General features: G+C 38.4%; 1 protein-coding gene across 8 annotated transcripts in view; it reads right to left on the bottom strand.

Moving 5' to 3' along the window:
• Window positions 1–20591, bottom strand: part of lyst (lysosomal trafficking regulator) — an 81253-nt gene that overhangs the window by 18404 nt on the left and 42258 nt on the right. For 4 of the 8 annotated variants that reach the window (XM_032553162.1, XM_032553163.1, XM_032553168.1 and 1 more), the window contains 20 exons: window positions 19704–19918; window positions 19553–19619; window positions 17550–17659; window positions 15648–16011; window positions 15423–15579; window positions 14220–14393; window positions 13397–13557; window positions 12529–12719; window positions 11906–12151; window positions 10765–10938; window positions 9470–9619; window positions 7868–8005; window positions 7588–7786; window positions 6720–6848; window positions 5408–6023; window positions 5161–5341; window positions 4004–4173; window positions 2854–3084; window positions 2562–2728; window positions 1410–1562 (listed from right to left, as the gene is read on the bottom strand). In XM_032553162.1, the coding sequence (XP_032409053.1) occupies window positions 1410–1562; window positions 2562–2728; window positions 2854–3084; window positions 4004–4173; window positions 5161–5341; window positions 5408–6023; window positions 6720–6848; window positions 7588–7786; window positions 7868–8005; window positions 9470–9619; window positions 10765–10938; window positions 11906–12151; window positions 12529–12719; window positions 13397–13557; window positions 14220–14393; window positions 15423–15579; window positions 15648–16011; window positions 17550–17659; window positions 19553–19619; window positions 19704–19918 (3993 nt within the window). The remainder of the gene's footprint in view (window positions 1–1409; window positions 1563–2561; window positions 2729–2853; window positions 3085–4003; window positions 4174–5160; window positions 5342–5407; window positions 6024–6719; window positions 6849–7587; window positions 7787–7867; window positions 8006–9469; window positions 9620–10764; window positions 10939–11905; window positions 12152–12528; window positions 12720–13396; window positions 13558–14219; window positions 14394–15422; window positions 15580–15647; window positions 16012–17549; window positions 17660–19552; window positions 19620–19703; window positions 19919–20591) is intronic. The other 4 variants (XM_032553167.1, XM_032553165.1, XM_032553166.1 and 1 more) reach the window with 4 other exon arrangements.

Raw genomic sequence — 20591 nt, 5'->3', positions numbered from 1 at the left:
AAGAAAAATTACATATAAAATTTTTCTTACAAATAAAAAGGTTGAATTAAAATGCCTGCTACACTTTTGATATTTTTATTTGCGCTTCACAATTATGCACTACTGCAGGTTGTGTTGTTGGTCTGCAACCATTACAACTTAAAAGAAAAACTTTGCTCATATAGTCGCAATTGTCGCATGACTTTATGGCAAAAAAAACTTCTTTTTAAAATATCTATTTTAGGAAATTTCTTCTCAATTTTAAAGAACCAATGTTTTATTTATATGTTTAGGATTTAAAATAAAATAATAAAAGAGAATGCCTTTTTTTTAAAAAAAACACAGTTTACAATGTATGAAAAAACAGATCTAAAGATATATTTCTGGTACTTTTAATGTAATTTTTTTGTGAAAATTGAATACATTTATGGCAGAAAAAATTCAAAATGGTTAAAAACCTGCATTATTTGTTATATCCATATTTAAAACAGATATAAAAACAGATATAATAACTTTTGTAGCTAAAGCTATTAAGACGACATTGTGGAAAGTCCAAAGAGCCAAAGGTTGCAGACCAATGATCAGTTACATGAAATCCCAGTTAAATAAATTGGATGTTTGTGCTTGCAACAAGAGAAAATGTAAAGAAAAAAAAAAACAAAACACGTTTGAGGGTGTGAATACTTTTGCGAAGCACTGAATAAGTTTCCAGATAAGGATCTTTCAAAGAGACGATGATTATACTGCAAAAACGCAAAATACTAGCAATTATTTTAGGTTTAGTTTCTAATGCAAATATCTCAGTATACTTGAAACAAGATAAACAAAAAGAAATATGGGGTTTTTAAGTCAATAATTCCTAACCATTTATGAAAAAGTACTAGTTATGAGTAAAATAATCTGACATTTTCCCCATATTAGAAGTTACAATTTGTGGAAAGTTGCATGCAAGTTTATTTTGTGATATTTGCACAAGAAACTAAACCAGAAATTCAGTGTTTTTGCAGTGATGTTTATTGAAATGCTTGACACTGACTCGTGTAAGCATTCGACTCGAAAGCACCAGCAGCAGCTGAGGATGCCGGGCAACGTTAAACCCTAAAGCGAGGGAAAGGATCTGAGTTCACGGCAAACACGGGAGAGATGCTGGACTGTCTCCACTGTGGACTGTGAATCCCAGCTACCTGCATCACAGTGGAGCATGTACGAAGGCGTGCCGGTGGGGGAGGGGTAAGGGGAGTCCTGGGACAGGAAGCTGAAGGGGGAGGGCATTGGGATTTGGCCATAGGAGCAGTAGTGCTGTCTGGGGATGCGGGGGATAATGGAGTCTTTCATGGCAACGGAACCTTAAGAGCAGGACGACACGAGGATCAACAAACCGACAGATGGAAAAAACCTTTAAAAACACGCATCAAGTCTGTAGCGTTCACCTGCTATGCTCTTACGCTTCTGATAGATGGCGTGATGCGGAGAGGTCGGCGTGTTAACAGCACTGCTCAGCTTCGAAGGCTCCTGGTTGGCCGTCGTCTTTATGAACTCGATGGCTGACTGGAGGACTCTAAACTGCAAGGCCACAGCCATTTCTGAAGAAACAGATTGAACGTGCTTATTTTAAAAGGTTTACCACATGAGCTTTTAAAAAACACCTTAATTTTATGACTTCAGAGTTCAAACGGTTATCAATATATACAAAAACGACAAAGAAAACCCTGTAAAACTTGAGATTATAGTTAAGGAGAGTACAACTACATTCAGTTTTAACATGAGTCTGAAACAATCAGATTAGTCGATTATTGAAATAATAATCAACTAATTTAGTACTCGAGTATAGAGACTATAAAGAAAGAACAACTCAGACCAGTAACTAACCCAAAACTGTACAAAAATAAATACATTTAGTATTTAAGAGACAATAAAAAATCTATTTGTAAATATGTCTTACCCAAAACTCAAGTGGCATAGTTTTAAATTCTGTACAAAAATAAATGACTCAATCTTTTATTAGTTATCTTTGTAGAATCTTTGTCGAATCATTAATCTTCTTTTTAATGTTGGTGTTAAGTTGAGCAGAAAAGGCTGAACTTTTCACATTTTGATGTTAGAAGTGTTTTTCTTTGTTGCTATAAATGATTAAGTGTACACTAAAGAATTGCTGTTATTTTATTTTAGGCAGCAAAATGTTTGTTTTCCAAATTAAATAAGAGGAGCTGAATTGTTTATGTGCATTTTTAATGTATTTCTAATATTTTCTACTAAAAAACTAAATGAAAAATCAGCAAAATGTCCCAATGTATTTATCTGATTATTGGATTAAGTGTCAAAATAATAAAAAAGTCATTAGTTGCAAAAGTTAAAAATCTTATTTTAAAGGTAAAATTGACAGGAAAGAGATATTCCCAGACAGTCAATTTATCAGCAGCAAAATGAGATCTCTTTTCTACTTTTTCACTCTGAGGTTATTTTAGTTTTTTTCTGCAGCAGAACCCGGCCGCTTGGCTTCGTCCTCCACATCAGAACGCAGCAGATGAGAAGCCCGGCTTGCTGTGTGGATGTGTGCTGAATGCTAGAAATGCATCCCTCACCTTGGGTGCGCCTCATCTTGCTGGTTTGCATGAAACCCAGCAGAGTAATGAGGTCTTCGATGATGCGGAAGTACTGGGACCCCGAGGAGCTGCAGGAGTGGATAGTCACAGCGACTAGCATCTGCTGGATGTCACACACCAGGAGCTTGTAATCATTCAGAGGGATACTGCAGAATGGCGAGGTAGAAAGTGGAAACAAAAAGCACACAAAGTCACGCAACGCAGAGCAGCAGAAAGAGGATTAATGATTTAATGCTGTGTTACAACTTCTCGTCTGTTCTGGCTGCCTTACCCATTCTCCATGCCGTTCAGGGTAGAAAGAGTGTTGAAGAGCACGTAGAGCAGCCCGTGGTCCAGCAGGATGTCTGCCAGTTTGGGGCAGGCGTTGACAAGCTGCAGCAGCATACAAAGGATGTTGTGCACCAAGGAGTTCTCACAAAGGGAGTTCTCAATAAGACCCAACACCGGGATGATGCAGCGCCTTCTGAAAGGTGAGATATTTTCCATTTCCTCCAGGTCAAGACTGTGGAGAAGGAAACAAGGGAAAACAATAAGAGGCGGGATTCACAAACATACAGCTCCAGTGAGAGTGATCAATGCACTCACTGTGGGGACTGAGTGGATAATCATGTTTCCAATATTATTTTTAAAGTGATGATTCCACAAAAAAAAAAAAACATTTTAAAAGCAAGAACGGGGTGAAAAAAGTTGTTATTGATGTTATAATAAGAGACGTACTCAGCCGATATTAATTTCTGTATCCATGCCAATATTGTAAAATATTCTACATCAGGTATCAGTGGCTAAAGCATAAGGGCAGATCTATGCTGTCTAATTCTATGCTTTATTATTTATTTTACATTATATTTAGAATTCCTAATTGCAAGAAAATCTGTTGAAGTTTATTTCTTATATATTTGGGCTGTTATACCCCTAATGACCTTGACTGAACAAATTAAAGCTGGTTTTACATGTTTGACCAAGTTATTGGTGTATTTAAGGTAAGTTAAGGTAAGGTAATTTTATTAATATAGCATATTTTCAGCACCAATGCTGTTCAAAGTGCTTTACATGAATTAGAAGAAAATACAAACTGTACTATATTGGTGCAGAGTTATCAAATAAACTTGTAATTCAGTACATTTATGTTTTAAAAAAATATTGTTTTCAGTTATTTCAGCACTTTTTCTCCGTATTGGCCGATACTAAACCTCAGATAACAGTATCAGTATCGGAAGTGAAAAAAGTCGATCTGTGCTTCCATGGTTACAATCAACACAACCATCTTCTGTAGAAAACAGTCCTGGTTAGACAAGACAATGATTGAGGTATTTGATAGTAAAAAGAAATGTGTTTGGAGGAGCAAAGGTGACGCTTTTAAACAAATGCTCCTACCAAGCAGGGTGGTGGTAGTATCATGCTAAGGGGTTCTGTTGACTCACTCTTCTTCTAGGCCCATGGGGCGCCCAAACAGCATCTCCAGAAAGCACTCCAGCAGCCCCTGGCTGCCCTGGTGAATGTACAGCTGGTTGGCCAGCAGCGAGAAGCCGTGGTTCTTCAGAAACTTCTCCTTCTGCTCTTTGAAAGCTCTGCTGAAATAGGCGTCTAGGAGCTGGAAGCAATAAAGAGAAAAAAAATGTCTTTAAACTATGGCTATAAATGCCAACACCATATCACATGGGATTAATCTGAAGAGTTTAGATTAAACTCTCCCGCGGAGGCAGCGCGTTACACGGTCTTGTACTGTGGTCAATAATGTAGAGTCGCAAAGATGAGCGAGGAGAGTCCCATTGGTGTGGCTCAGTGGGAAATTTAAAATAAATAAATTTTAAAAAAGCATTTGGATAATGATGAATTATCCTTCCACTATGGCTGAACAATAAATCAATAACTATATATTGTGATGCACACGTGATCAATATGAATAAATAAAACATCTGATAGAAAATGTAATATTCATTATATAGAATATTCATTGATTCAGATTGATGCTTTCATTTGAAATGTTATGGATTATTACTGGATTATACTCCAGTTACCCCGCCACCGCCATTCAAGTTCTGATCCAGAGACGCACTGCATTCTGGGGATGTAGGCAGAGGAAAGACGTTAGCCGCTCAATCTCTCAAACTAAGCTAAACAAAGTTGGTGGCGGTAGGAGTCTCGCACTTTCTGAACCATTTGAAAGAAAGTTTGTTGCAGTTTGTTCTTACATGTTTGACCATGTTAACCTGTTGTTTTTGTCAGTTTCAGTTTCTTTATTATTTATTTTACATCGGCTGTTGTAGTCCTAATTGTCCTGACTGAACAAATTAAAGTTGGTTTCACATGTTTGACCAAAGTTGTGACGTTATTGGTGTATTTAAATGTGCTGTATTGGTGCAGACCTAATGAATATAAATCAGTACATTTATGTCAGTGTTTCAAAACAGAAACATTTAAACATTTTAGGACTGTTTTTCTGTATTGGATCGGTATTGGCTGATACCTAACCTCCTCACTGTATCTGTTTCTGTAGCGTTAGTAGAAAAAAGATGATTGGTGCATCCCTGCTTTAAACCACAATAATCCAAACAACAGGAAGTAGATTTGGATCCACCTTCATGACGCCTTGCTGGATGAGCGGTGAGGGATGATTGACCAATACGATGAGCGCCTCTGGCTGAATCAACTTGTCCATGACCTCCTCCAGCATGAGGTCAGGCAGCAGCAGCAGGACGCCCCTCAGGAGATCATAGAGTCCGCAGCAGATCAGGACCAAGCAGTCCTCCGTACTGGACCTGAGAGATAAAACCTGTTATAGTACTGACTTTATTAAACAGGAGGGTTGTTTTTACTGTATTGACCTGTCATTAGCCTCTGCCTTGCTGTGCGTTCTGTCGGAGCCGGGCGAGTACGTGTAGCTTTCCCAGTCTTCAGGCATCGAAGCCCGGTCAGCTGCACTGGGCCAGCGGGCGACCGCCAGCGAACCATTAGGGAACGGAAAGGCCAGACCCAAACTGGTCAGGTTGCTGTGGCTCCTCTGGAAGGATTGGATGCCCTTCAGGCTGTCGGGGCGACGCGGCACCTCCTCGCTGGCCCAGTCCTCTGATTCCACCCCCCCCACGCTGCCCTCCACCGGACTGTCTACTTCCGCCGCCTCGTCCCGCTCCTCCTCCACGCTGATTGAAGGCGTCCGTGGCGCTCTGCCCTCCCCCGCGTCCTTGGAGTCGCAGATCGTCTTGGCAGACTCACAGCTGCTCAGGAGCTGCTCGTCGCCTCCGACCTTCTTGAGAGTCTCCGTGCTGCCGAGAGCCTGCTGGGAGGCCCGGGAGACATCGTCGCCCTCGGCCGCGTCGCTCGAGCTGCCGTGGCCGACGCAAGGCATCACCAGAGGCGAGGAGTACGGAGACGGAGCCACACTGGGAGGCCGTAAAGACTGATCATCACCTCCATGTTCAGGCGAAGGAGCTAGAAGATGGCCTGGGAATGATACCAGTTCACTTGTTCAGGTTTGCTGTGCAAGACTTCAGTAAAAAGTTGTCAAATCTTCGCTCATGCATATTTCAACCTATCCCTTTTCCATACAATTTGGCTTTAATTTCTGTCATTCCTTCAGTGAGTTGTACGATGGAGTATTAGGATCAAGCTACAAGAATTTTTGTTTGTTTACAAAAATATAGGCATAATATATTTTAGTCATAATATTTGTAGAATAAAGATATTATTTTACCACAAGAATGTCTGAGAATTATGAGGTTAAAAAAGCAGTTTTAATTAGAAAAAAGGATGGTTAATTTTTCATGTTGGACTTCTCATAACATTTATACGTCATTCTCCTAAAATTATAACTTTATTCTTGCAATTATAAAAGAAAAATGTCTTAGACTGGCTCTTATATTTTGTTGTAGAGTTGACCTGATTTCCAAATCCAAGTGAACAGAAGCTGTAAAACACAACCGTCAAACAAGATGGCCGCCCTGCTCAGGGTGCTGACATCACTCTGAATGATGGAAACCCAGGGAGAGCCTTGGTGAACAAAATCCAGATTTTTCAAAAATTATATTTTCAAAACTAAAAATCTGATTAATCGGTAGAATCAATGTATTGCCCAGCTGTAGGACAAACTGATCATTTGTACTTAATGCTGTAGAGCAGTGTGGTGACCTGCACATGTACCTTCATGGGGGCCGTCAGCAAAAACAGTCGGGGAGAGAGACATGACGGAGCTGCTGGCAGACCTTCCTCCGCTGTTGGAGCGTCTCAAGTACATAATGGACTGTACCTTTTCCTGGTACAACTTTCCATCTGAGAAACATCAAGGAGAGCTCAGAGCTTTGAATCACTAAGGCTTTGATTTAAAGGGCCAGTATCATGTATTTTACAGGCATACAGTGCAATTTTACATCATTTCTTTCAATATTCTAGCAGTTATTTACAATTTGCAGTCAATTAAAAGATAGTTTCATCAGACTAAAATGAAGAAAAACATGCTTCCTGCAATGGCTAGAGTGAAATTACCACAATAACCCCATATTGGCTGGGAAGTGCAACGTCTCCTCTTACAGAAACTGTTGGAATTTTTCAGACAGCGCAAAGTGCCGTGCAGTTACGGTGGCCGACATTCAGCCGAACAGAGTTAACCAATTTAGCAATGTTTTTAGCATTATATGAGAAGTAGCTGATATAATGAGCTCAGTAAATGTTTCACCAGGTGGTTGCTAATTGTTGTTAGCTAGTCTGAAGGAGCCGAGTGAGAAAGTCACGGAGGAGTGCTGCTCCGTGAGGCAGAAGCTTAGAAACTGCAGCTCAGAAGAGGAGCTGCATCTAGAAGGCGGGGCTAGGTCCACTCAGGTGTTTTGCACAGCTGAATGGTTGCCATAGAGATTAAAGGATTTCTCAAGCATGCATGAAAGAATCAAAGCACTCCAGGTATGTTTTTGAGGAGGGAACAAGATTATAACATGATATAAAGCTCAAAAAAGTTAATTTTACATGATACTGCCCCTTTTTAAAGGTGCTGAGTTCAGCTGGACCGCTTCCTTACCGATGTGCAGCGAGAAGTAGAAGCTGGATGGAGTGTGACAGACGTAGGTGTTGGTGGGCGGGTGAACGGCCAGTAGAAAGTTGCAGATGAGCTTCAGCAAATTCATGTCTGGAGGAGAGCCCAGCACTTCCTGGATGATTTTGATGAAGGACAAAGACACTTCCTGAGGGATGGACGTTAGATGGTCGTCCCGGTGCTCCTTAACAGAAACACATTCTTAGTAACAGCGAAAGAGAGGAAGTGGAGGCGACATTAGAGCTGCTTTATTCGGCAGGATTACCTGTAACACCTGGCAGGTGAGCAGGAAGCGATGCACAACTTCAGCGTTCAGGAACTGGCGGATGTTGTAGACCTGATGCGGGTGATGAATCCTGATGAGGATCTCTAAAGCGGCAAGCAGTGTTTCCCACACGCCACACTAACAAATAATAAAACAAGAATATTAGATTACTTTTAAACACTATGTGATTTTATCATTAGGCACAATTTATCTGCATTTAACCCAAAACTTAGGGCTTATGATGAAGGCAAAAATCACTCTCCATCTTTATAAGTCTTGAATAGAAATATTTTAAATAAATAGTCAAAAAAAGAGGAAATTCACCAGCTTTAAACACTGAATGTTGAATCTGAAATATTAAAAATTGTTCTGTGTTGTGCAAATATAAGCAGAGTTGGGTAGTAACAAGTTACATTTACTTAGTTTCACAAAAACAGATTGATGAAGAACCAAAGACAGGGAGAAAAATCAATATATTTCCAATTAAATTATTGAAGACCTCATGACTCCATCTGAGCGGATGACATTTACACACCAAGCAGCCTTGTCAGGATTGATAAAAGTCTGATCTGTGACCAGCCTCACTGCAATGGTCATAAATCTTCAGTCCTTTAGGACTCTGGAAGCTTCAGGTAATAAAGGCTACAAGCATAAAGTCTTAAACGTTAGCAGAGTTGGGTAGTAAATTACATTTACCTCAGCAGCGTTTTGCAGAAATGTATTTTTAAGGGTGTACTTTTTACTTTTACTTGAATAATTTTCTTATGAAGCATCACTACTCTTATTTGAGTAAAATTTCTGGATATTCTACGCACGGTGAGTAACTTCACTGAATGAAGAACAATTTTGTTTTAACCAAAAATTCACCAGACACAGACACACACCTGCAGTTTTTGTTAAAGTTTCATAACGGAGCTAACAACCTTGAAAAGTGCAAAATGAAAATGTTGTATCTCTCTTGAAAACAGGTCTGCAACTTTTATATTCCAACAAGTCATTTCTATGCGCTGTCCAGCTAAATAAATATCAATTATAACCACAAATGATGTATGAACTATAAAATAAGAATGACTTATAAGTTTTGACACGTCTACTTTTTTTTTTTTGAGTTTTAAATAAAGAAAAGTATTGAACTTTTCACAAAGAAGATGCATTTTATTCAATGAGATGTTAATATTTGCAGAAATTTTTTTAAATAACAGCAAAATGGGTATACAAATAATGTTACTGGTATTTTAGTTTCAGAGTGGAAATTCAATGCAATTATTGCAACAAGTAGCTAAAACCTGAGTTTGTTATTCGATATACACAACAGGATGAACTTTTTTTTTTTTTACAAACAAGAAAACATATTACTTGTAGTTTTAGTGTAACATTGCAGGAAAAAAGAGAAAAATGGTTAAAAACCTGCAATTGTTGATATATTTATTTTCAAAAACATTAGTTGGTTCATTATCACTTTTAGTCATAGTTATTAAGAGCCATTGTTGAAGGTCCAAAGAGCCACTTGTGCAGGTTTCAGATCCCTGCTCTGGAATCTAAATATTAATCAAGATCAGTTTTAGACTTTAGGCCAAAACTGATGTCTATGTGTGCGTTCACCTCAGCCATGGCCCAAATCTTCCAGTCCAGCAGGATGTCAGAGAGCAGCCTGATGTCCTGAACCACAGCCACAGACTCTGGGTCCAATCGAAACTGGCCGTCGTCCCCCAGGATGAGGACCGGTCCACTGCAACAGCCGTCCAGCAGAGTCTACAAAGACGGGACGCGTCAGTGTTCAGACTCATCAGGCACACACCGAAACAGATTGATGAAGAACCAAAGACAGGGAGAAAATCAATATATTTCCAATTAAATTATTGAAGATCTCATGACTCCATCGGAATGGATGACATTTACACACCGAGCAGCCTTGTCAGGATTGATAAAAGTCTGATCTGTGACCAGCCTCACTGGAGTGGTTGTAAATCTTCAGTCCTTTAGGACTCTGGAAGACTCAGGTAATAAAGATACAAGTGTAAAGTATTTTTACTACATCGTACTTTTAACTTTTATTTGAATAATTTTATTATGAAGTCTCGCTACCCTTCCTTAAATAAGCTTACTGCAAGGTTGTTTTAATAAAAAATTTACCAGATAAAAACCCATACCTGCAGTTTTTGTTAAAGTCTCATACTGAAAGAAATTGATTTTTAAAAAATTTTTCTTTTGCCTGATTTTGCTATTCTGTGATTATGTTACATATATGAATCATTCTGGTTTTTAAAATACCAAAATCTCCACATAACTTTATATTTTAGTACATCTGAAAATATAATTTTTAAACAAATGATTGATTATCTGATCAGTTACTCAGCATTTGATTTGCCTTTTTATCAAATACTTGAGTAATTTTTATTTTACTTGAGTTAAAATATGTTTCAGTACTTTACCCTCCTCTGCCCACTACTAATTAAACCGTATGATGAGGCTGAAGGGTTGCAACAAAAGATACAAAGGAGATTTAATTTACAGCTTGAACAGAATAACAAAAAATGGTGAGAATAAATCGTAACAGTAGCGCAGCATGTTTCCTTTCAAATTGTAATAATTACGAGAACGTGGCATCGCTAATCAAAATACAATAAAGGATCTGAGGATGTGTAAACCCTAAAGAGAGACATGCAATCAGAGGAGCTGCAGACGTCAGTGTCTCATCAAACCAGACGGAGTCGGTTTCAGCGCGGCTCTATTACACACACAGCCAGAGGGTCAAGTAACAGCGGGGTCACTGACACCGGCTCAGAGAGGAACCGGTCTGTCGCACTGGATCAGATTCACAAAAAAAAACAAAAAAACAAAAAAAGAGATGCAGCATAGAGGATCAGGAACAGCAAGGGGTTCAAGGTGCGACTCACTTTCAGCATATGATATCCTACGATGCATTTGGACTTGATGAGGACCTGATGGATCATGGAGTAACCATGGTAACAGTCCATTTCATGGATGCGGTGTTGGTTGTGCTTGCAGAGAGACAGTAGCACTCGCAGGGCCAGAGCCTGGGTATTCTCGCAGTCACTCAGCTCCACCGTCTGGACGATGCAAAACCCAGAGACAAGGGAGAGGAAAAAAACAAAAAGAAAAAAATCCAGGTCACATTAGACTTTGAACAAAAAGGATGCACAAAAATATAACAAGCTAAAACACCGACAATGTTTTCACACTATAAAAGTAGCAAACTGGGATGATGTATTCAAATTGTCAGAATGAAATTAATATCCAGTTGCTCTGCAATGTCGATGCAACATACATTTAAAGCAGAAAATGTATTTTGATACAGTATTTCTGTCATCCTAATTCAAATTATTTGCTTATTTTGTTCAATAACCATGCAAAACTATAAATAGGCAGAACAAATACATAATGGCAGCATTGTTCAAACTTTTTGAAAGACAAAATCGTCAAGTTAAAATTAAAATACTAAATAATTTAATTGTGAATTATTTTACCTTTTCCTTCTCAGCAGTAACAATACATGGAACATGTTTGGGTTTTTTTACTTTTTGGGTGAAATGTTAACCTATTTTGTTGGTCTGAAAAATATTTTTAAGACTATTCTCCAAAGAAATAAATGAAAACTTTTAAAATGCAACAAAAGTTACTTTGAAAATCATTTCTGTATTTAGCCATATTTACTGAGTGGGTGTTACATACTATGATATTAAAACAAACACAAAATTACTTTGTGTTATAATAATAATAATCAATTTTATTTATAATGCCCTTTACATCTCATTCACACACTGATGATGAAGCTACTGTTTAGTAGCCACAGCTGCCCTAGGGAGTCTGACAGAAGCAAGGCTGCATTTTTTCATAACAGTGTCAATAATCTGCACCATCCGTTGAAAAGCCAAATTTGTTCCATTCTTGAACCGCAAAAGTCCCCAAAAATCCCTTTTGACACCATTGATGAATGGTTAATAATAGAATTCTTAATTTAAAACACATTAAATTATTAATTTGTGTATTTGCATGTATATAAATTAGATGCTCTACCTGTGCAAAAAGGAAAACAAAGTTTCCCGTCCCTCCGATCTTATGCAGGACGGTCTGCAGGCCGTGGGTTTCGACGGGAAGCAGAGATCTAAATGCGTTTGCATCCAGTGAGATGCTCTGCACCTCTTTGGAGCTGAAGGGCCGCTGGGTGACGACTGTCTTGGCCTGACCTTTCAGCCTGATCACAGGCTCGTATATGGTGTAGACTCTTGGACTGCTGGGGGTGTAAACTATCGCCAAACTCTCCTGTAAAGAAACGGAAAATGCCATCATAATTATCTCTTCTGTTTGGGGTAACTTCTGATATTTGATCTGCTTTGTATTAGTTAAGATCCCAACTACAAAGTCAGCTATGGGAGCTTTTACACTTGCCATTATATTCTGCACAGCTATTAACTAATCTATTAATATTTAATGTTCAGTCTCACTTAAATAGCTGCAGCGTAACTGTAATAATTTTTTCCATGTGGGTGAAAATTACTTCCTGCCGTGTGTTATTACTGATCTCAGAAAATCAAAAGGAAACATTTCACTAGCACTTCTTAAAAAAGATGCTTTTACATCTGGCATGAATAAAAGTGACAGCATTGAACACACTATGCATCACCAAATGTTTTACTTACAACCAGTGCTGTTGTGTCAATGTCCTTGTTCTTCATCAGGATCTCTCTGACGTGTTCACACCTGAGGCCTTCCTGAGATACGAACTTGGAGATTGAGCCACTCGACTTGCCGTATTTGCAGGGCATGATTGACGTGAGGTCTGGTCCACTGGAGTAGAGGAAGAAGGCCTCCTCAGATCCTATCCTCGACCCTGACACAGGCAAGTACACGACAAAAAGAGTGAATCTTTATCTCTGTTTTGGGAAATCAGGTGCATCTTATGTTTTTAAGATCTTGCTTATTATTTTTCTCACAAAGAAAGTGCTTCCCAAACTAAATTCAATCAATGCTGGAGAAGTAGAGTTTGCATAAAAACACCAGTTTTTAGGCGACTTCAGTCTCGTTCTTTAATGTGAATCCTTTGTCAGGATATAGAAGATTGGCTCTGCCTCTAGAGAGCAGCAGTGAGGTCTGACTTTAAAGTGATGAAGTTTAAAGAGTTTATGAATTAGGACATAAACTAACATGGGTATATAATTTCATTGAGATATGACGCCTTAATGTCAAATTACAACCACACACTTTTATGTATTTTCTTGGGATTGTTTTTGGTGGATCAACCCAAAATAGTGTATAATTGTGATGAAGTGATTGTCCCTTTACTCTGATATGTCGAAATAAAACCCAGTGCAACCTTGAATGTCAACCCGTGTTTAATTTAATCTCAGTGTTAATCCAGCTGAGCAGTTAACAGTGTAAAGACGGTGAGGAAAAAAACCTCCTGGAGTTTCCAGTGAAGGGCCGAGAGTTGATAACTCAGTGTTGATATTCTTATAGAGCTCAATCCCTGACAGAGGGAAGGCGCTGTAAATATAACAGGAGTCCTACCATTAAAGAGAAGCACAGTGCCCATGCTCCAGCGTCCCGTCTCCTTCCCCAGCTCCTCTGACGAAACCGTGCAATGGCCCAACATGCAGAAAGTTTTGTTGCTGTCAGATGATAAACTGGACTTGCGAGGGAGAGTGTAGTCCAGAGAAACCTCACATTTCCTTAATAAACAAATAAAAAAGCAATTTTAATATTTAGTAAGTGACAGAAGTATGGCTACAACTAACAATTACTTTAGTAATCCATTATTTTAATGATTAATTGGACTAAAAAAAATTGAAATCCGGCATCACTTAAGTCTATTTTATGTAATATTAGAAATACATAAAAATGCACATAGGGAATTAATTAAAATAAACATTTTATTGCCTAAAATGCAACATCAAATAATTTTTTAAGTTTACGCCTGTTTGTAGTAAAGGATGCATATGGAGATAAAAACAAGCGAAAAGCTCAGCCCATTCTCCTTGAATTATCAATACGTTGCTTTGGCTGAGCTGTTGATTAATTTTTGGATTATTTGATTAATAATTTGACAATAAAAGATGCTTAATAGGAGATTAAGTAGTTTTGGGTAGAATATATTTAGAGAGAAATGTTTTTTTTTCTTTTTAATGCAGAATGTGTATCTTTTTAATCCAGCTTTGGTTTAAACAGAGCTCTGTCTGTTATTCTTTCAGCAAATGGCCGTTTATGAGTTTGCATACACCAGTTAACAATTAATCAATTCCTAAATCAATTGATCATTATTTCAATAATCACCAGGATTAATCTGATTGATTGTTTAGCTAAAACACTGCATATTTCCAACAGGTTTTCTTACCAGATGCCACAAACCCACACGACAACGCGGCCGTGGATGTTCTTCTTGCCCTCTGGCTGCTGGCTGTACGTGAGGCCGAGGTGCTGCCACTGCCCTCGTCTGAACAATCCCTCACCCGACTCGGCCTGCGCCAACAGCCCAGCTTTTATGTCGTCGTTCGGGTCTATGCAAATCCTGAGAGAGAGAAGAATTACAATGCATGAAAGTTCAGATCCTAGCAACAGCACACCTTAGAAATAGCAGCCTGTATGGAGATACCAGTGGAGATATAATAAATCACTACAATGGCAAGAATTTGGATGGAAAAACCGCATAAGATAAAACGTAAAACATTATGTTCTTTGGTACTGTCCGATCATTAAAGATTAATGGAAGGAGATAAGTAATACCTCAGTATTAGTATTTTCAAGAGACAAAGCTTATGTATTTTGGTAATATACAAGTTTAAAAAACAAACAAATATCTAATATCTATTAAGAGCAAGTAACATAAAAATGGCTATCACAGGACAAACAAACCTTATATCACTGAAGGTGACTTATTATGCTTCCTTGAACAGGTTAGAATACATTTATGGCCTATACAAAACATGTTCATAAAATGTTTTGCACAAAATCATTCTTGGATAATTAGATTTTAGTCTGGTCAGTTCTGCTTATCTTGAACTCCTTTCAGCTGCTTTAGGGCCTATTGTCACTTTAAATCAAAATTAGCTACTGCTGGCCACGCCCCCCAAACTCAACGTTTACATTCAAACAGCATTAGTAGAGCCTCCTGCACAACCAACAAGAATGTAGCAGGTGGCTTCTGGATGATAAATTAACAATAAAACTCTTGTCCTTTTCAGCAGCTATTGTACAGCGCATACAGTAGTAAAACCAGCTGACCAAACGTTCTGGAACTCTGCTTTGGTTGTTAGGTGACGAGCGGAACTCTGCTGGAGTTGCTAGGTAACGGGCAGTGCCTGCTGATTTTCTGATTAGCTAATTTTCCAGACACCACAAAACATGAAGTTATTGCCAAAAAACAGCTGGATGGTTTTCTTTAAGCGCCTTGGCTGTTTTTATAGGCAGTAGAGGCCCAAATACCAGCATTAAAATTGGCATTATGATATATTGTCTTTGAATTTTACTCACTTGGGAATCAATAACGATAAAAAGTAGAAATAGCAACTTATTCTGCACATAAAGCCTTCATCCTCACCTGAAGGTGAGAGAGCCTTTGGAGAAGTCTGCCCACACTTGAAGCATCAGCGCCTTGGAGCCCATGGAGAGAACATGAACGAGGTTTTCTTCTGTTGACTTTGCTCCAGTCTGAAGTGAAGCATGATGGATCTCAGATGCAGGACGGACACTTTCTTCTGGAAAATGAAGCAAATCTTATAAACTGTCCATCTTTCAAGTAGATCAAGCATTAAAGAATCCCAACCTTTGTCGTCGCTCTTCTCCTCCAGCTCCGTCACCCTCAGCCACAAAGAGGCACTGAAACCGGGGGCCATGTGGGGCCAGCAGTTCTGCCCCACAAGAGGTAGGTGGAGAGGGGCAGTGTGCCACGGTGAGGACCAGAGGTGGCTTGGTCGGTGCTCTGGTTCCCCCTCCCGGCGACCAGGAGAAAGTTTCCCCTTCCAGAGCAGGCTGACGGCTTTGCCTCCGGCAGCGCCGCTCTGCCTGGAGCCAGGAGATGAGCCTCCGGGTGTTGAAACCCCGTGGAGTATCGGAAACGTCAGGAAGTGAAGAGGCTCCATCTTCATGTTGGCTTCAACAATTTGTAGGATACCCTTCAGTAATATAGCCTGTAAACAAAGAAAATTAAAAGGTTGGGATAAGAGCACACAAACATCTCAGATTTGACCTTTTATCTTTATTAGCTTCTTTGCTCCAGGCCACTTTAAACAGCAAATGCCAGACTCTTAGGTCTTGCTAAAATAAGCTCCTATTTCCCACAGGAAATTCATATTCAGGCATCTCTGAATATTAATATTTTTGTAACTTTAAGCGTTGTTACACCCAAAAAAGATTTCATCTTTTGCTTGTTGTTATTTGTCACCTGGAACCTGTCATTTCAGTAGAATAATACAATAATCGAGGGTGCTCAAAAAAATTGATTTTACATAATAAAATACTGTCCATTTAAAAATACAAGAATCCATGTTTTAATCATCTCCACACAGTGACAGTTTTTATGCCTCTGATTGGATGTTCTGTCCTTCGTGATGGCTCTTCAACCAGAAAGGAGTTTGAGCCAAGCTCTGAGTAACAAGAACCAGCAAAAGCAACAAGAAAAGCCATTCTCAACAGGGTTAGAGTCAATACAGATAACCCTCTCAGATTTGATATTAATAAATGTTTGTTTTATGTGTTTATATGCTGTGTTTGGCTGTGCAAGTCTCTTACATTCAACCATGTTGGACCTTACGTCCAACATAACTCCCTCCCAAAAACAAAAATCCCACAAGCTTCCAAAACATTCCCCCTTTTTTTTCCACCCCCTTATGTTAACATATGTATTCAAACTCTAAATTAGGTAATAAAACCTCTGTCCTCTGAATCCTGATAGATAAACCCTTAATAAGTCCCAACATTTAATTTTGTATTCATAAAACTTGTGCAGAAGTAGTGTGCAGAGAACAGGCAGTATAGTAGTTTAGCATCATTGGTTACTACATTTTAGCTCGAATAAACATATTTTCATTTTTTAAATACATTTTTTTTTCTTGTAGCATATGCACCATTACATCAGATAAATTTCCTACTCTGTGAACTTGTTTACTGGCAAAGGCAATAAAGTGATTTTGATTTAATTGTTCATTAGCTGTTGTTGTTTTTTTAAATTAATGATTAAAAGTGTGTTAGTAATAATCTTAAAACATTCTATTTTTTTTTAAATATATGAGGGTTGTTTTAAAAATGGGAAAAAAGATTAATCATTCAGATTAATTTTCGGTTTATAAACCTCCGTTTGGCGTAGCTTAATAATGTAAGAAGCACTGAGAATATTTCCTGGTTTGTAAAAATAAACGTTTCACTTAAACTGAGGCTATGAATAGCTCTCTCCTGCAATCTTCCAACCAAACATACTTGTGCTAATAAGATGCAGTGTCACATCTCTTCCGCACACTTTGGTGTTAACTGTGTGTGATGTGAAGAGGGCTCCAGGGCTTAGTATGTGTTGATGAATTTCAAAGAACCATGAAGTGCGAAGGCAGTGACAGGAAGCGCGTCTTACGCAGAAACTCTAGTTTATATTAATAAACTGAACTTGCAGACTGTGGTCACAAGCTGGCTGCATGTAAGCAAACAGTACAGTGCTGAGTGACAGAGCGGTATTTACTGTAGGTGGGGTTTTCTCCAGGAAGAGGCGGATCAATAGGGCCAGCTCCTCTGCCGTAATGCGCTGGCTCACCATGGCAACCAGCAGTTCCACCAGCACCATCTGGCAATCTAAACACCAGCGATAAAGAACAGGAATATATAAACAGTTTCAATTCAATCTACCAAGACAAGAACACTTAATCGTGTCAGTTTTATTGTCAAACTTGACTTGCAAAAGTATTTACACCTCTAAGTTTTTCACATCATATCCGGCTGCAACCACAAACTTCTGTATATTTTATTGCTGTTTCATGTGATAGACCAACAGTGTAGAACCTTACCATAAAGTAGAAGGACACAGACAGATGGTTCTCACTTTGTTTAAATGAATAAAGATCTGAAAAGTGAGGCAGGAAATACAGCTGTGGAAACAATTAGGAGTTTTCACAGCTGAACCTCATTGAAAACCTCCTGGTTTTTCCACCAAATATTCATTTCTGAGTTAAAACATTTGCATTGTTGTTTCTAAATTAATATAAACTTCTTTGCATTATTTGAGGCCTGAAACCACTGCATCTTTTTCGTTATTTTGACCATTTCTCATTTTCTGCAAATAGATAAAAAATTTCGGAGATATGGTTTCAGTAGTTCATAGAATAAAAGAACAATGTTCATCTTATTCAAACATATACCTATAAAAAGTAAAATCAGAAAAACTGATCATTTTATGTGGTCTCTTAATTTTTTCCAGAGCTGTACATTTACCCGTCTTCATCAGTATTTTTTAGAACCACAATTTGCTCCAGGTCTTTAGGGCTTTGCATATATTTTTTGATCACTTTTTGACTTTTGTTTTCTGCAAAATATCTCAAACTCAGCTAGGTTGAGTTTGAGCACTTATCAAACGTGTATCAAGCACTTATATGCGTTTGATAAGTAAGTGCTTGATAAGTACTTGATATACTTATCAAGCACTTACCAACGCAAGTTTTCATGCCTTTCCAGCAGCACAGTTTGGAGATAGAAACAATACATCCAACTAAAAAAAGACCATTTCCATCACCATTACGTGATATCTGTTATTAATAATGTCTAGTGATTTTATTTTACATTCTACAGAAAACAAAATTTTATGTTTTGAAATGTCTCACTCACATACACCTGACTGGTCAGAGAACAAAACAATAATTTGACAAAAATCTCCCTATTTCAATAACATTTAAAAAATATAAGCCAACCTTTATGTCAGTTACACATATCAATAAGCCACTGAGACATCAAGAATTATAAATATTAACTACATTAAAACAATCCAAACAAATTGTGTTAAGGTAAATGACCTTCCTGCTCTGATTAAATGCAACACAACATACAAAAAAGTTACAAATTAAAAAAAAAAAAATCTAAAAATTGTTCTTTGGCAAAATAGAAAAGCAAATAGAAATAATTTTGGTAAATCAAACTGACCTAAAAGCAGAAAAGTTTATTCAGACTTAACTTCAGACATTGAAAAATATGTCTGTCATTTTATTAAGTATATGAAAATAACATTTTATAAATTTAGGCTTTTAATCAAATATTAGATTGCACTTCATCACAAATAAAGAACTTTCAAGTACTTTATACAGAAATTAAGCTCTTTCTAAATTCAAGCATTTTCAATTGAAGCACCCATACAAACACTGAGATGGAGAGAGTCTGCTAACGTACATCTTTAGGTCGTGCCATAGATTGTAAATTGGCTTTACTAGGTCATTCTTTGGTGATGTGTCAAAGTAAGAATACCTTTGCAGTGGATGGTTATTAAGGAGAAATAACAGACACTGAAGTAAATCTTAAATAAACAATAGAAATTGCAAAATAAATCCAACTCTACTTATTTTGGGTACAAATTTAGCCAAGTATCTAAGCAAAATATTATGCTTGAACTCTGGGGGCCAAGTTAAAACGTCATGTCTGTAAAAATATGAACTTTTAGACATGCTTCACAAAATGTTCTGCTGAATAAAATAAATGACATACCTTTAAAGGAGAGGTCTGTTTGACTGAGGATGTTGTGAAAGCTACAAAGGATGGTTTTGACTCCTCCCTGTGAGAAACCAAAGTGAAGGGTTACATCACACCTGTAAGGCGGTGAACACCAACACAAAGAGGAAGAGGTATTCAGTCTGACCTGGTCGTAGAGCAAGGTGGCGTTGCGGCGGTTGGCATGCACGGCGCCCAGCAGGCTGTGAAACACGTGACCGAGAACCTCCAGGTCCGGCAAGCCAGAGGCAAGAAGCCGCAACTCCATGGTGCATATCTCAGGGAACAGCAGCACGCCGTGCTCCGGCCCATCCTCCGCCGCTGCCGCAAACTCATTCAACTCTGCAGGCTCCACCTTCCCTACTGAGAAAATGTCCAGTCAGCAGGGTAAGATAAAAAAAAAAAAAACACAATCCAAAAGATTATTAATTGGCCCTACAGACTAGCTGACACCATTAACACGAATAGCCTCCAGACTCCATCCTTTCCCAACCACTGATGTTGGAGGAATCTCATGGAAATGAATTAGCCGGAGGTCTGCGCTCAGCCTTGGAGCAGTCTGGGTTTCCCCTCATGATTTACAGGATTGCAGCCCTGCAGCCTCTCACACGGTGCCTGGAACCTCCTTTTATTAATGAAGCTGCTCGTTCCCCTGCGCGCATCTGCACTGCTAGCACAAAAACACATAAATACTGTCTTCTGTATATTTACAGTAAGGTCTAACAGTTTTCCCTGAAGAATGTATAAAGTAGAGAGTAACGCTTGTGATGTATTGGAATGCAAACAACACAAAATTTCTCTGCTCAGAGCAGAAAATTTAAGACAGTAAAGCTTTTTTCTAGATATTCATGAAGCTTACATGTAATGTTACAAACTAGACCTGCGAAATATGGCTAAAAAATAAAACTTAAGATTTTTTTTGTATCATATCCAATTTTAATAAATTTTTTCTCACTTTTTTTTCTAAAATAAGAAATAAATTACATAAAATATTTTCAAAATGTGGCTTTTGCTTCAGTCATCCCTTCTGTGAGTT

This window comes from Xiphophorus hellerii, chromosome 22 (assembly GCF_003331165.1).
Source record: "Xiphophorus hellerii strain 12219 chromosome 22, Xiphophorus_hellerii-4.1, whole genome shotgun sequence".
Taxonomy (NCBI): domain Eukaryota; kingdom Metazoa; phylum Chordata; class Actinopteri; order Cyprinodontiformes; family Poeciliidae; genus Xiphophorus; species Xiphophorus hellerii.
This window is presented reverse-complemented; position numbering and strand designations above follow the sequence as displayed.